The 16693-nt window shown below is 31.1% G+C and overlaps 1 protein-coding gene across 1 annotated transcript; it reads left to right on the forward strand.

Moving 5' to 3' along the window:
• The first annotated feature begins 60 nt into the window (after nucleotides 1-60).
• Nucleotides 61-16413, forward strand: LOC132755016 (CD109 antigen-like). The gene is made up of 18 exons (XM_060745796.1): nucleotides 61-188; nucleotides 531-644; nucleotides 2050-2109; nucleotides 3494-3634; nucleotides 4091-4229; nucleotides 4673-4849; nucleotides 5196-5280; nucleotides 5858-6002; nucleotides 6485-6562; nucleotides 6838-7009; nucleotides 7254-7465; nucleotides 7809-7964; nucleotides 9130-9192; nucleotides 9415-9527; nucleotides 11980-12127; nucleotides 12283-12388; nucleotides 13396-13502; nucleotides 16327-16413. Exons 2-18 carry the CDS (start codon nucleotides 567-569, stop codon nucleotides 16342-16344), a joined length of 1998 nt encoding a protein of 665 aa, XP_060601779.1. The 5' UTR covers nucleotides 61-188; nucleotides 531-566; the 3' UTR covers nucleotides 16345-16413.
• The last annotated feature ends 280 nt before the right edge of the window (nucleotides 16414-16693 follow it).

Genomic DNA, 16693 nt, shown 5'->3' on the forward strand with positions numbered 1-16693 from the left:
ATGTGATACAGCTTTAAATGATTATATGGAATACATTGTATATTTGTGTTATATGATAATATACCTGCAGGTCTTCTGGTAAAATCTCCATCAACCAGACCGTTCCAGATACGATCACCACATGGATAGTTTCAGTATTTGCTACAAACAGCATTTCTGGTTTCGGAATATCTGATGTCAAACAAAATGTAATCTTGTTTATATTTACATTTGTCGTATACATTTTGCTTGATAAGTTGAACTGTTTTAGTTATGTAATCCATAGAAATGTTTAAGTTTTTAAAGCAAGTATCATTATTTTTATTGTTGCTGTTGCTGGTTCTACGTCACAACAACACGTATGAGGTCATATGGCGACTTCCCAACTTGATTGGGGAAGGATATACACTGTCATTTCTTACAAGATTATGATCGACTTTACAAGCTTAAAATAAATATTTATTATAAACTAAAGAATGATATTATTAGAGGCTTGTTTAAGTACAGTCTTTTAATAATTTCTTCATGTTTACATGCATCTTATTTTAAAGATAACTGTCAAGAAAGACTTCTTTATTACCGTGGATATGCCATCATCAGTTATAATTGGCGAAGAATTTATTGTTCAAATAACAGTGTTTAACTACATGACTCTTCCGCAAACGGTAAATGTTTTCTTAAGTATATTTTTTTCAGAACGCGACGAATCATGAACATCATTTGCTGATTTGTTTTAAACAAGTGCCAGTAGAAAAGTCTTGCAACATATATTGTGAGATATAACTGATAGCCGGTGTAACCTATTGCATATGAAATATTTTTTAGTAGAGGCCTATCGTTCAGGTAACAGTCCTACACGGGCTGCCACCATGTTTCCTCATGTGACACCAGTACTGGTTAGGTCCAGGAAGTTGATTAGGTAGTGATTGATATGCGCTGCATTGGCTTGTTTCATAATCGAGCTTACATGAATATGTTTCAGAAACAATTTGTTATGCAGATGATTTCCCAGCTAAGGGATGCCATTTCATGAACGATCTGGAAACTGATTTAAAAGACATTAATACCTTTTTTATTTGCCAAATACACAACATTTATAGATATAGAGGATATTTGTTTAGTTCAGTGTAAGATCGGAATATATTTCACCGAATGAGCACCAAAAGGTATATTTGCGCCACGAGTGAAATATGAACTTTTGGTGTTCACAAGGTGAAATATATTTCAATCTTACACTAAACTAAACAAATTTTCTTTTTATTATATGCAAAGAAACGTTTTAAAAAGACATTTAACCTAATACTGAATGAAAAGCGCGCCAAATAATAATATAAGGGGCTTAAATTCAAAACAGTGATATTATCAAAGTGGTAATTTCACTGTTTCAAACAGTGAAATTACCATTTTATATCACTGATATATAGAGGATATTTGTTTAGTTCAGTGTAAGATCGGAATATATTTCACCGAGTGGGCACCAAAAGGTATATTTCACGAGTTGCGCAGCCACGAGTGAAATATGTACTTTTGGTGTTCACAAGGTGAAATATATTTCGATCTTACACTAAACTAAACAAATTTTCTTTTTATTACATGCAAAGAAACGTTTTAAAAAGACATTAAACCTAATATTGAATGAAAAGCGCGCCAAATAATAATACAACGTGACGTCATTTACGACGTCACGTCATTAAGTTGGTACCCAGTACTGTGCACGCTGGTATTTCACTGAAACAACGTAAGGGGCTTAAATTCAAAACAGTGAAATTATCAAAGTGGTAATTTCACTGTTTCAAACAGTGAAATTACCAGTTTTATATCACTGATATATTTCTATAAACCACCGAAAAGCATGTAATAAATTTCTATAAACCACCGAAAAGCATGTAATAAGAAATAATACTTCTATTTTCAATACTGAGATACGTAGAAAGTTATAGTTACAGATAATGTACGCTTTATTGTTTATCTGAACAGATTCAATAAAATTTTGAATAATTAGGGTCTTATCTTATCATCACTTATCTCGGATGTTCTCACAATACCTAAATAATTATAACTGTATTCTAGGTATTTCTTCAAGCTGTCCAGTCCGATGATCCTAACAATCTTATTCCAGCAGCAACGACGGTAATAACCATTATACATATTACTTTTATAAACCACATAATTTCTAAGTGTAATTAGTCCCCTACCGGTTTACCGGAGGGGACTTTAGGTTTACCCTCCGTCCGTCTGTCCGTCTGTCTGTCCGTCCGTCAGTCCGTCCGTCTGTCCGTCCGTCCACAAAACTGGATCCCGCAATAACGCAAAAAGTACTGAAAATATTTTAATGAAACTTGATATATGGATTGATGGCAGTATGGAGATTATGCACGTCTTTTTCTTTTCTTCCTATGTTGAAAATTCTGGTTGCTATGGCAACAAATAGACTGAAAATATGGCAAATTTTACACATAACCTGGATCCAGTGAAAATGCAAAAATTACTGAAAATATTTTTATGAAACTTGACATATGGATAGATGGCAGTATGGAGATTATGCACGTCTTTTTCTTTTCTTCCTATGTTGAAAATTCTGGTTGCTATGGCAACAAATAGACTGAAAATATGGCAAATTTTACACATAACCTGGATCCAGTGATCATGCAAAAATTACTGAAAATATTTTTATGAAACTTGACATATGGGTAGATGGCAGTATGGAAATTATGCACATCCTTTTTTATCTTCCTATGTTGAAAATTCTGGTTGCTATGGCAACAAATAGACTGAATTTCAAGATTTCTGATTCTAGTTTTTAAGTTTTTTCACTATAAGTTCTTTATTTCTTAAGGTATTTTCTTCAAACTTTAAATATAAGTTGCTTGTCATCAACCACATCATATGTGACAAGGTTTACAACTCTAGCACAAAATTTATCAGAATTACCTCCCTTGAACTTAAAATTTTCATGAAAAAAACATTGGTTTTTTTACTTCTTTTTCTGAATGTATCTACTTCAAACTTTATATAAATGTTTCTTATAATGTCACTCAACATTTTTGAGTGTTCAATACTCTAGCAAGACTATTTCCAGAATTATGCCCCTTTTGAACTTAGACTTTTTTTTGAGAAATTGTTAATTTTTACTCCATCTTCTTCAATCATGTTAGGATTTTAAAAATGTTATATTTTGATAACAGGGATGTTTAAAAAATAACTTTAGAGTGTCCTTCAGTCTGTCTGTCTGTACATAAAAACTGTTTCCTGTGATCACTTTTAAAGAACTTTTTCAACAAATTGGCCAATGGCCCTTCAGAATGTTGCTTGGGCTCTTACCGGTAGGGGACTTATGGATTGCTTGCAATACTATGATAATTGCTTGTTTATAATAACATTGTACATATTCAATGAACTTTCGAGTCCCTTATATAGAACGATAATACGATATTAAATGATCTCAAAGTGTTTTAATAAAGAAAAGGTAAAAGAAAAATTAAGAAAGCATTTTTAAAATCTACCATTTTATTAGGTCCCACCAAATGAAGGCCGCTCTACGCATGTACATGTTAGTCCTAAACATGTTGGAGTTTTAAAAGTCAAAGTTTTTGCAAGAACAGGTTTCTTTAAAATATCAACAACTGATGCAGTAGAAAAAGAATTAATGGTTATGGTGAGATAAAATTAACTCGTTTTCATTTTTGTCCAAATGGTCGTATTCAATTCGTCACATGCGACAATTAACACCTCTGTGATAGGTGAATCAAATAATTTACGAATATGCAAGCTAAAGATACTGTGACATTGTATTGAAGTTATTTTACATAATAAGGTTAGAGAAAAAATGTAAGAATTTGTCTGCTTTCAGAAAATTTTATACAACCGTATTATGACTACTGCTAAAAGAAAGCATTTATAGTTTATTTTAATAGTTTAACTTACAAGTATTCGGGAACTGAAAAAAGAATCATATTTAATTGCAACATGACATTGATAGAAAGCTAATACATTTATATGGAATTAAATTTAATGCGGACCGTTTATAAAATGATTGAAACGTGTAACAATACATTTTGAACATTTATAAACATATGGATGCACTAGTGATTATCATTCAATCATAATACAGCATACTGGTGTGCAAAGGACAACAAATGAACAACTTTTAGTTGATGTCAATGGCGGCAAGACATTAACCCAAACATTACCACTGGTAAATCACCCTGATTTGATACCTGGTACCAAAAAGGTGTACATGAAAATATCAGGTAGGTTTTTGGAATGAAATATCTACATGTATTACATGACTTGCTGTGTCATATTGATTTTCAATATCAACACATTTTTGTATTGTATTGATGAAGACAAGACAAATCCATACTTAATAAATGTACATGTTTTGAAAGCGATGCATTCTTTTGCTTTGCATGTTACTACCGATCTTTGTTACTGTATTATTTCGTGACCAGAGTAGTCAAACGCACCCATGAATGTTTGAAATTAATGGACACACAATTAATGATTGCATTCTGGTAAATTCGCTACGGCAGCATCATACATTACAATACTTCACTCAATGCATTAGTTCAATAAGACCTACCTTGAAATATATTTATCCATGTCATATTTGGAGAAGAAAACTTGGGTTCTTATTCTACTAATTAACTGATTAGAGTTCAATAATTGAAACATTATTTCTTTTCATATATAGGCGACTTTCTTGTGCCAAATACGTTTGGGCTAGAGAGGTTAATAAGTGGGCCTGATGCTGGAGCCGAACAGGGTTTGGTGGATATAGCGCCCAATGTGATTTTAATGAAATATTTGAGTATCACTGGACAGTTGACAAAAGCCGTGGAAACTAAAGCTTTAAACTTAATAAGATCTGGTTTGTTCACTTCATTCCATTAATGCTTCTATTTTGCTTTTGTTTCAGAAAATGTGGTCTTTTGTTTAATAAAAGTATGACATATACACATTTCCAACGTCTGATTTTTTTGTTCAAAAAATATTTTGATTTTTTTTCATAAACTTTGTAAGTCTTTCATAATAAGTTGCAAGACTGGTTTTGTTAAAAATATTGTATTTGAACAATAAAATGATTAATCAAGTTTGAAATTACACTTTTGAATGAGAAGTGTTTGTAAATGATTTTTTTTATGATGTAAACAGATTTCATGATTTGAAAGTAAGTGGTATGGACAATTTTGTAGTTGTTTTATTTTTTCTGACAGGTTACCAAAATGTGCTTGCATTTAAACGCGGTTATGATGGTTCCTTTGCACTGTCAGGAGAAAGTAGTAACTATAGCAGCATGTGGTAATATTAACATTAAGTTTCAATATGTGATGCACCTTTTAACAAACTAGTGGTGGCCTAGTGATAAGATGTCAGCTTTTTGCGTCTGAGCCATACTCTTGTCATGACCATGCTTTCTTATCATCATACTTAGTAATCTCTTACAATTCTACTTCAGAATGGTTATGAATAAATTTTATCTATTGTTGTAATGAATTGTAAAATGATTAGATTAAAAGATACACGTAGATATGACATGAGTGCTGGTTAGTTTCATGAAGACGACTCGAAAGTGAAAAATAAAATCCCAAAGAACTTTTTTCGCAACAATATTTAAACTAAACTAAACCTTTGTTGAAGACTACATTTTCTTTAATTATTTTTGGTTTAGCAATATTTTTTGCATTTATACAAATACATCAAATATACACATTTCTACATTATACAGTCGTATTGAGCTAAAGGTGTCTGTAACATTAATGAATCCTTGTACTGATGCAGTTATAGTGTTGATAGCTTATACTTTACAATATTTGGAATGAGTTAAGATGATATCGAAAAAGTTATATTACAGAATAAATATTTTTTCATTGCCTAGGTTAACTGCTTTCGTGCTGAAGAGTTTTCATCAAGCAAGAGATCTTATTTCTGTAGACAATGATGTTATGTTTAGAGCAATGGTATATCTGTTAGGACAACAGAATAACAATGGTTCTTTCACAGAGTCGACACTTTACACTAATGTACGTTATGTTGTAGTTTGATTGTAGTGTTTAAACATAATTTTAGAAATTATAACTTAAATCTCATAAATCTGTATAAGTATCATTTTTTGTTATTTATAATTTAGCATAATTTGAAAGTGAAATATATTTTTGCTCTTGTGAAATTTTTGTTGTTGTTTATTTCCCTTATTGAACTTTTTTAAAATTATTGATGCATAATTAACTACTGAAGGTAGTCACTTGAATCTTAATACATTTAGGATAAAATGGGATACCACTTAGTCATTTAATGAAATACAACATTTTGAGAAATTAGTGGTCTATATCAAAAACGCTTAACTATGTTATGTATTCTTTTTAAAAATCTTTTTTTCGTTAATTACTACTCGATCCAGGCACTTGTTTTTTAACTATAAGCACTGAGAATATTCGAGCGCGTTGTCCTACTGACAGCTCTTGTTTTTAACGACTTGTTATCAAGCAGGTTATATTAATTTCAGCATGACAAGGAAAGGACAACACTGCAAGTTACAGCATACTGTCTAGTTACAATAAAGGAATGCGGAGACTTAGTGAATGTAAATGATGCCATATGCTGATGTCACATACATTAAAATATGCTTTAAATTATTCTTATTATTATTTAGTTTTACTAATCTCCCTTGCAAGTATGATATAAAAGTTATCTTTATTTCTCAAATTAATTGTACCTTAGCTTTCATGGCATTACATTTTAACTCACCTACCGTTAAAGAAAGTTAATTTTTCTATGACTAAAATACATGTAAAATAAATCAGAAAATGAGTTTGAGATTCCTAAACGTCCTTTCCAATATTTTTGTTTTGATTTTAGCCTGTGAGGCTGTCCCCTGCAATTACAAAAGGACAACAATATTTGGAAAGCCAATTGTCTACTATTACTGATCCCTATACACTATCTATCGTATGTTATGCACTTGCGAAGTCAGGGAGCTCGAATGGAACCACGTGTTATAAACAATTGGCTGCTTCAAAACACGCAGAAGGTATATTGAAATCAAGAAAACACTGAAAACGAATATTTTGTTTTCTTGTTTTATCTTACATTTATTTTTCCAATAAATATCTAAATATATGTCGATTATGAGAATTTATCTATTCCAATAACATCCCAGATACTACAATACCTTTGATTTCACATGTAATTACCATTCCATTGTCTATGATTTTCAGGCGTGGAATCAATTGTGTGCAAAGATTTCTCGTTAACTTATTTTGACTGTTTTTAAGATGGATATGTTTATTGGCCGGAATCATCTCAGGCTATCGGTCACATGAAGTACAATAGTCAGCAACAATCCAGTAGTCCTGCTAAAGATGTAGAGACAGCAGGGTATGCAATGCTCACATTTATCGCGCTTGGGTTCCAAGCAGAGGGATTACCTATTCTGAAGTGGCTTATTTCCCAAAGGAACTCACGTGGAGGATTTTTATCTACCCAGGTTTGCTATGAATTACTCTAAACATTGAGCGAAAAGATGTGAAAGGAATTTAAATTCTAACAGACAGCCAATCATATTCGTGCAGGACATTTAGGGGAAATACGTTTATTATGATGTATTGGCATGAAAAATAAAATTAATTATTTAATTTTACCCATGAAAATGGTGCTGTATCAGTCAAATATACTTGAAATACAAATATGAAAGTGAGTGGTGTCATAATTCAAATTTATTTTAAGGGAGTAATTTTCAAAATACTTTTTCCGTAATTTCAGCTATTTTTTCATGTCTAAAAATTATAATAATGGGTACAATTAATAATAGATACAATGTTTTTTTTCAGGACACAGTTGTAGCAATACAGGCACTTGCAGAATACGGAATTATCCAAGCACATGTTACGAAACAGTCGAGGATACAAATAAATGCTTTTGGAATTGGCTTCATGCACTCATTTAATGTAACTCAAATGAAATATGATTCCGTGCACCAGATCGAGGTAATACATTACATGACATAATTGTGGATCGTCATCTTAGCGAAGAGGATAAAATGGCGTTTGTGTATATTTTAAGTTATACAAGTAAACGATGGCTAGAGCCTCGCGTCATGCTATTTGCTGTCGTATTTCCTGTCAGCAACTTACGAATTAATGATAATGCATATTGATTTTGGCGGTAAGTTCATGGGAGAAAACAGACAACATCATTCGACGGTTTTCATTGAAGCGGCGGGGAAAAGACACGCGCAGAGAAGTGCATTGAATGTCAACGAACAGTGCACTTAAAAAGAAACATTCAAGTATATGATAATCATTAAAGTGTAACTTTTCACTTTGTTAGTGAACACGCAATTATAAATGCGCACGCCTTGTTAGCCGTAAATGATGCAGAAATACTCACGCGGTTACGGTATATACGGCATATTATAATACTGCATGTTTGTAACATTGCTTTTCATTTGATAATCGTGACGTTTATTTAAACTAAATACACCGTTGATGTCAATTTAGGAAGTAATTTCAGTTTTTCTTAAAAATTGAAAGTTTGCTGCATAATTATTTAGTTATAAATGATATAATTATAATTTAGTTATAAGTTAAATTATGGCTCTTTAATATAACCTGACCCGTTATGCAAACAACCGTCTATTATTGGTCAAATTTTTTTTATAACTAATAGTATAAATTAGTGTTTGAGCCAATCATAATTCGAGAAAGCCATTTGCATTATTATATTAATATGAATGTATACTTATTTAAGATTAATTTACGTTGATGTATCAATAACTAAAACACTTTGTCTAGATAACATAACTTATCTTTGGAAATATAACAGTGTGACTCTGATTTATTTGGATTTTTTTTGTTGTTGAGGAGTTTTGGGGGTTAAAATCACACTGAAATAAAATAAGTATAAAATCACAGTAAATATGTGTTTAGATATACTGGAACACGATTTGTATCCCACCATCAGCATGTCTCGAGCATGAAAACTATTCGAAATTTAATTATCTTGTGTATGCACTTTAAACGAAACATTTGTCTTGCTTTTTGATGAATCGTTTTAACAAGGTGTGATAAGCATAAGAGTATGATACAAATTATTTGTTTGATATAAATCACATTTCTGATACAAATATTAAACTCACTTCTACTATTACAGATGCCAGCAAACTTACAGAATGTAGTTATACAGGCTGCTGGAGAAGGAATAGCTGTTGTTGATGTGAGAATTTTATTTTTCGGTTACACTTTTACGACAATTCTTATAATAGCTTTGTCTCATGAATTATAAATTAATATACAGCGCATTTTACAACAAACTATTATAAATATATTGCATCATTTTTTTTCATACAAGAAGTGTGTGTAAAGATAACAAACTCAGAGCCCATAATTGCTAGTCCTTAACTGCCTTAAATTATGACTTCGAATATTTTGTTTTCAGGTTGCTCAATCATACTATGTTAACAGTAGCAGCAGTAATGGAACTTTCATCGCTGTGGCATCAGATTTTGAGCAAGATTCGCTAAATACACTGATCTTGAAGACCATTGTAAGGTAAAATGGAATAGTAAGCAAACGCTTAATCAGAGTGTTTGCTGGGATAAGGATTCGAGAAATTTTGATTTGATATTTAACCTTTATCCATATGAAACTGTGACACTTTGAAATTGAAACGCTCAATTTCAGGGTTAAAGTATTAAAAATTAAGAAAATATACTCTGTCCGCTGCTCAAATACAAATCCTGGGCATGGCTACCTTATGACGGCATAGGGTTTGGTGTCATCATTGCTAGCTCTCAAAAGGGATGACAAATCGTGCAGACTATATCTTTTTTCTTATTGATGTTGTCAGGTTTAATAAATCGCCCATTCTCAATAAAATAAAGCATTTGAGGTTGAAAAATATTAAAAATTTGATGTTGTCATTGTGTAATTTTTTATCGCTGAAGTAAAAGTTTAGGGTGCTTTGCAAGTTTGCCAGAAATATTTTGAACAAGAAACTATGATATAACAGGATGGCATTTATTTCGGTAATGACACTGTATTTCTTCGGTAACGTAGATTTCAGATCTAATAATGTAACATATTGGCTGCATATTAATAACAAATGTCTGTAAAATATATCAAAATCTGTAAATTCTCTATCTAGAGGGACTTTCTAACCCAGGAAAATTCAAAGAAGTTGGGTACCTTGCTAATTTTCAGTCAATTTCTTCAAAGTTAAATATTCGTAGAAAGCAAAAATAGTCAATTTTGGAAATGATTATTTTATGTCTTCATTCAAAGGATATATATCATATATAATATATGAGAGGTCGAATGCATACACAAATTTTGTATTAGCAATTTTTTTTCAAAACATTCAACTTTCCACTTTCTTAATATTTGGAAAATTTAGTACTAAGCAGTTCTATATTTATTCCCATATAGGATATCACGTATGTTTCATTTTATTCAAATGCAAGTAAAGGTTGAGAAAACAATTTTATTTTTTGTAAAATAATTTATATTTATGGATATTATTTTAACATTATTATTATAGAATGAAATACGGCCAGTAAGCTCTTTGCAGAAACGAATTAGTTGTTGCTGAGAACATCAATATCTTGTAATATATTTTTAACATTTCTGCTGGTATATCAACATATTATTAACATATCTTTCCTTTGTAAAAACAATTTTGTGTCTTCTTACATCTAATACAAGGTAACCGTTACTAACAGGCATGCTTATCCCAACTTTATCTTTAATTTTCAAAAATTGTTGAATTGTAAGTTGGAGTAACGTATGTTTCACACTCGCTTATTTATGAACTTTATCACGGAATTGAAACTTATATGTAAAATCGACTTTTTTTATTTAGGAATCACATGCACATCATTATTTTGTCATAAAAATGCGATTTTATGTTTTTATATATGCATGTGTAAACAATATAAAGTCTGTTTGATAAAGTAACGTTTGTTTCACTGTGGTTACTTAAACAAGTTAAAACTCGACCAAAGTTAACACAATTTACTTACTAATGTCAAATAGAAGTTAATGTTGCTGTTATACGTGCTTTCTGACTTCAATTTCCCTTTTGATAAACTTACTTTAAAAAGTTGATAACGTATGTTTCTGTAACGTATGTTTCATTTTTACATTGAAAGTGGGTTAAAAAATGACGCAAGACCGTTTAACCCGCCATAATTTGTGGTTAATATATCAGAGTTACACACATGTTAATTTTCTTTCTTGTTTGGATTCTTCTTTGAATGGATTGGCTCTTAAATTATGGTAACGTATGTTTCTTTTTAAAATGCTGCTGAAAAGATTTGAATAAAAAATGAAAATTTCCGAAAATACAATTGATATTTGAGAGGCTGCAAGCTTATTTTTACTTATAATTATATATATGCTGTATTATTAAGCATGCATCGATTCAATTATGTAATTTCGGTTTCACTTCTTATTGTTTTAGGTTTGTCACTATTTATTTATATGCATTTGGCGACATTTGATCATCCATTATATAAATGAGATTTTAACAGTCAAATATATTTTTTACCAATAATCAAAGTTCATATACACACAGCAATGACTAATTACACATGTTTCGTTTATTCTGGAACTTATTTTTCTGAAACACAATTTCAAAGTTGAAAATTCTAGGTGGCGACAGTAACGTATGTTACATTTTAGGGCATTAATGGTACTTGTAAAAGAAAAATAACAGATAGAAATGTAAAACTGAGAGTGTCCCTATTAGACAAAGTGGCAGCCACCTTTCTAACGACATTTTGACCTCAAGAAAAACCTTCGTATAAGAGCTACCCAGTGGAACATCAAATGCTGTGTTTTATTGAGAATGAGCGAAATGTGTTTTTGTTTGGTATATACTAGTCATTCAGCTTTGTTTACATTTTAAAATTTAGAATTAAAAATTGTTCGCCCTGTATTGAAATTCATAACTTTTAAACCGTTTATTTTCTTCTTTTTTAGTTGTCTATATGAATGTTTTCAGGTGGAATGGAACTTATGTAAGTCGAATGATTCTGATGGAAATTGAAATGCCAACTGGATTTGTTGCTGACCATGATTTCTTTATAAAACAATCTAAAGTTATGAAACACGAAAGCATCGGAAGGACACTTGTTGTGTATCTCTTTGGGGTAAAAATGGTTTGATTCAAAACTAATTTCGCATTTGCATTTTGCTGTGTTGAAATCATCGCTGCGATCTGTTTGTAAATATAATTGATATTTAAGAAATAATAATATAGAACTAGAAGCTTCTAAATAGAAGGTGGTATGTTCTTTTTTTATAGATTGCACAGAATAGCGAGACGGTAGTGAAAGTGAAATTGGACAGGTCCGAACCCGTTGTCAAAAACCAGGGAGGCACCATTACTGTATACGACTATTATGAACCTAGTAAGACAATAACCCTTTTTTCTTTCTATTCTTTTGAGAATTTGCCGAATTATCCAGGGGCAAATATATTACAGAATATTTTTCATTAAAATTAGATAAAGGTATCAATATCTTCACTATTCAACAAGAAAGCCAACGGTTTATTTTGCCGGAAAACATAATAGAAAATTTCAATTTGGATTAATTATATCATCTAAATTCTGGTGTTCACCTGTCGTTTAGGCCAAATTTAGTTGGTTTTAAGTTATTTACAGTTATCCTTCAATTAAACAGCCATAACAAGTTATGTTGATTAATTTTGTAGGAAATTTCTTCAGTGACATTGGTATATCAGTTCTCATTTTGTTTATCTATTGTTTGAATTATAATCATTTTTTTTTTATTCTTATTTTCAAATAAAAAAAATCTGAGTAAATATGTGCAAATGATTACATCATTTTGAACTTTAAAATATCAATTTCTTTACTTTCAACATCATATGAAAGAAAACAACATTATTTTTTTCATACTGTAAATTATCGAATTTCTATCAAATTTCCTCATATCTTTTTATGTAAAGGCCAAACAAAATCAATAAAAATTGAACTAAAGAAAGGGTTAGTTTCCATTAGTTATCATCTCACTAAAGTTCACATTTTGAAATAATTTTTACTTCTGTTTTTGAATCAAGGGAATGGCATATTTTCTCAGAAAAAATCTACACGTTTTACTCCTGTTATTTGCAAATCATCAAATAAAGGAAAACTTGTTCTGTAATAATTTGCAGCAGGGTCGTCATGGGTTTAGAAATTGTCGTATGAAAATACCTTTGAATAGTTTAAAATTACTTCTGGCATTTAAACATAAAACATTTTGAATTTATTAAAGCTTCTTAGAACGAACAGTAATGAATCCTTTACTACTTTAGACTTCTAGACTTTTTCCCATTTGCACAACTTAACTCGTATTATCTGAAAAGCATGTGTGCAAAGGCATACAGTAATATATGTTTGTTGATAATATTTTAGGTCAGAGAGCCATTGCACGTTATGAATCAGGCGTGTTAAAGAGAGCCAAAATATGCGATGTTTGTCCACTGTGCTTATTCTGTACAGGATTTTCGGCGTTCTCTCAAGTAAGTTTTTTCTTACGAGAATACCAAATTTCGGATTAATTAACATAAGTTTAAACAACGATAATTTTATTTGATACATTCTATTATAACGGCCGCAAAAAATCTAATTTTATGATTTAATTTATATGAACAAAACTTCTTAGTATGCGGTTACCCGTATACCATATCATCATATTTATAGGTAAAATATTTCTAAAAAAGGTTAATCTCTCGAAGAAAATGAAAACCAAATAATAAAAATAAAAAGTTGACAGTTTCAGACTCGATATTATTTAGTATTTTGTAATACTGTAATTCTCTCTTGTATATGATGATAATGTGTGTTTTGAAAAGAAACTTATTGCTGAATCATTTAACAAATTTTATACAACAGTTGCATGTAAACTTGTTGAAAAGTTGCCAGAAAGTATGCATAAATTTGGTACGAATTTTGTTAATACTTTTTATGCAAACAAGGGTGTTTTTGCAAACAGTTTTTCTTTTTCCATTGTTTCTGAAAGTAAAGTTCTTAAATACTTAACTTCATTAGGTGTCAAAAAAGCTACTGGCTTAGATGGTATACCCTCACGTTTTATCAGAGATGGATCCCCAGCTATTGCTAGTCCATTAGCTCATATCATAAACTTATCCCTTATCCAAGGTCAAGTCCCTGATGATCTTAAATCTGCAAGAGTTGTTCCCCTCTATTTTAAAAGAACGACAAAATTGTCTGTGGTAATTACCGGCCTGTGTCCATTTTAAATGTTGTATCTAAAATCCTTGAAAAGGTGGTTTATGACCAGGTTGAAGCTTATTTTAAGGATAAAGATCTGCTGTATAAAATTTCAATCAGGTTTCAGGAGTGGCTTCTCTACTGATACTTGTCTGATTCACCTTACAGACTTTATCAGGTATGAAAATGATAAAGGTAATGTTGTTGGTATGGTGCTGCTGGATTTGCAGAAAGCGTTTTGACACAGTCGACCATTCCATTCTTTTAATGAAACTGCAAGCATCAGGTCTTAGTATTGACGTCCTAAATTGGTTCAAATCATATTTATCAGATAGACAGCAGCTTGTAGATGTCTCTGGTACTTATTCTTCCAATTCCAAAATAACATGTGGTGTTCCTCAGGGCTCAATCCTTGGACCCCTTCTCTTTTTAATTTATGTAAATGATATGTCAGCTGTGGTCAAAAATAAATTGCTATTGTATGCTGATGATTCTGGTATCCTTGTATCTGGTAAAAGTTTATCTGTTGTTGAAAAGGCATTGACAGATGATATGGAATTGGTCAGCCAATGGTTAGTGGACAATAAGTTGTCATTGCATTTGGGTAAAACCGAGTCAATTTTATTTGGGTCCAGGCAAAAATTTAGGTCACAATCTAACCTGCATATAACCTGTTCTGGTACATCCATTGAATCAACTTCATCTATCAAGTATCTTGGGATTACTATAGACCAAAATCTGTCATTTTGCGCCACGGCCGAGTCTGTTCTTAAGAAGGCCAACTCTCGGTTAAAATTTCTTTACCGCAAGAAAGAGTTTCTTACTCAGCATACCAAGAAACTTCTGGTTATGTCTCTTATTCAGTGTCATTATGATTACGCATGCTCTGTTTGGTATAATAGCTTGACACAGTCTTTAAAAAATAAGTTACAAACTTGTCAAAACAAAATAATGAGATTTGTACTTGACTTGGACTCTAGAGCCCACATTGACCCATCCCACTTTAAGTCCCTTAACTGGTTACCGGTCCACAAAAGAGTTGAACAGATAATGTTGTGTCATGTTTTTAAGATAAAAAATGGCCTATCTACGGATTACATGTCTGAACACTTTATTTCACAAGATTCCATTCATAATTATAGTACAAGACTTAGTCAAAAGGGTGGATATTGTCTACCTAAGGTCAAAGGCCAGGGTTCTAAATCATTTGTTTTCTCTGGTATTAAATTATGGAATGATTTACCTGTAAAGTTAACGGAGATCAACAGGTTACAAAGTTTTAAGGTTGCCATCAAAAGTCATCTTATGAACAGTATTTAAAAAAAAAAAATTAAACATGTTTTTACATATTTCGGCTCAGGATTTTAAATTGTCTGCCATTTATCTTATTACAATTTTAGTAATGTGTTTTAAATCCTAGCTGTAAACAGGAGTATCATTAACTCAAGATTTGACTGTGATATACATTTTTATGATTTATTAGTATTTTTAAACATGATTATATTAAGGTTTGCCTCTCTATGTCATGCCGCCAATACAAAGGACCACAATGGAAATAAGAGCTTTTTTGCCCTTTTTTGTGTTATCCTTGGTTTTGGTGAGCATGTCATAGTTTTACTCGTATGATATATAGTATTTAATAATGCTCATTATTTTATCCTATGTTATATTGTCAACTATGTATATGCTTCCTTTGCCGAAATAAATCTATATCAAACTACATTCTACGCGATTTTTTCATATTAAAAAAAAATACTCGAAATTTGCATTGCAATCAAAGTATACATTTCAAGAATATAACCTTTAAAATTAGGATGGCTACGGTTTAAAATTTCGAATGAAATACTAAAACATTTTGTGGATAGGATAGTGTAAATATTTGAGCAGCAATCCCATAATAAAGTCAACTAATGAAATCAATTTATTGGCTTTCCCTAGAGAATATTAGGCCTAGGACCTATTTCTATATATTTGGAGCAATTTGCATTTCCTTGCAATTTGATTGATAACGGGTGTTCATTCAGCAGAGAATGCCGGAAAAGCTGTTTAATTTTATTTTTTAAATGATTTTTATTTTTAAACATGAACTATTGAAATTTATTTCTATTACAGATTGGGATTGGAAAATAATCGAAATCGGCATGCATTTATTTGAGATATACTTTAATGGACAAATCTTAATAAACATGCAGTCTAGTCGTTTTTGTATATTTTTTTCACTTTGATCTGATGATTATCATAACACAGAAATAGGCACTTATCATGTTAAAAATGGACCAAATTCGATATATTCCAGGAACAAGAGTAAATCATAGAAAATGAGAATTCACTCAGATGAAAAGTAATGATTTCTCTGAAGGAGATAACGCGCCGATGAATTATTATTATTATAGCTCCTTATGTGTGATCAACCTGGCTAGTGCAGTAATCAGATTTTGACTTACATATTAGATATACTATACTGTAAAATGCATAGTAA

The sequence above is a fragment of the Ruditapes philippinarum genome, unplaced genomic scaffold, assembly GCF_026571515.1.
Source record: "Ruditapes philippinarum isolate M1 unplaced genomic scaffold, ASM2657151v2 ctg1394_1_1_1_1, whole genome shotgun sequence".
Lineage (NCBI taxonomy): Eukaryota > Metazoa > Mollusca > Bivalvia > Venerida > Veneridae > Ruditapes > Ruditapes philippinarum.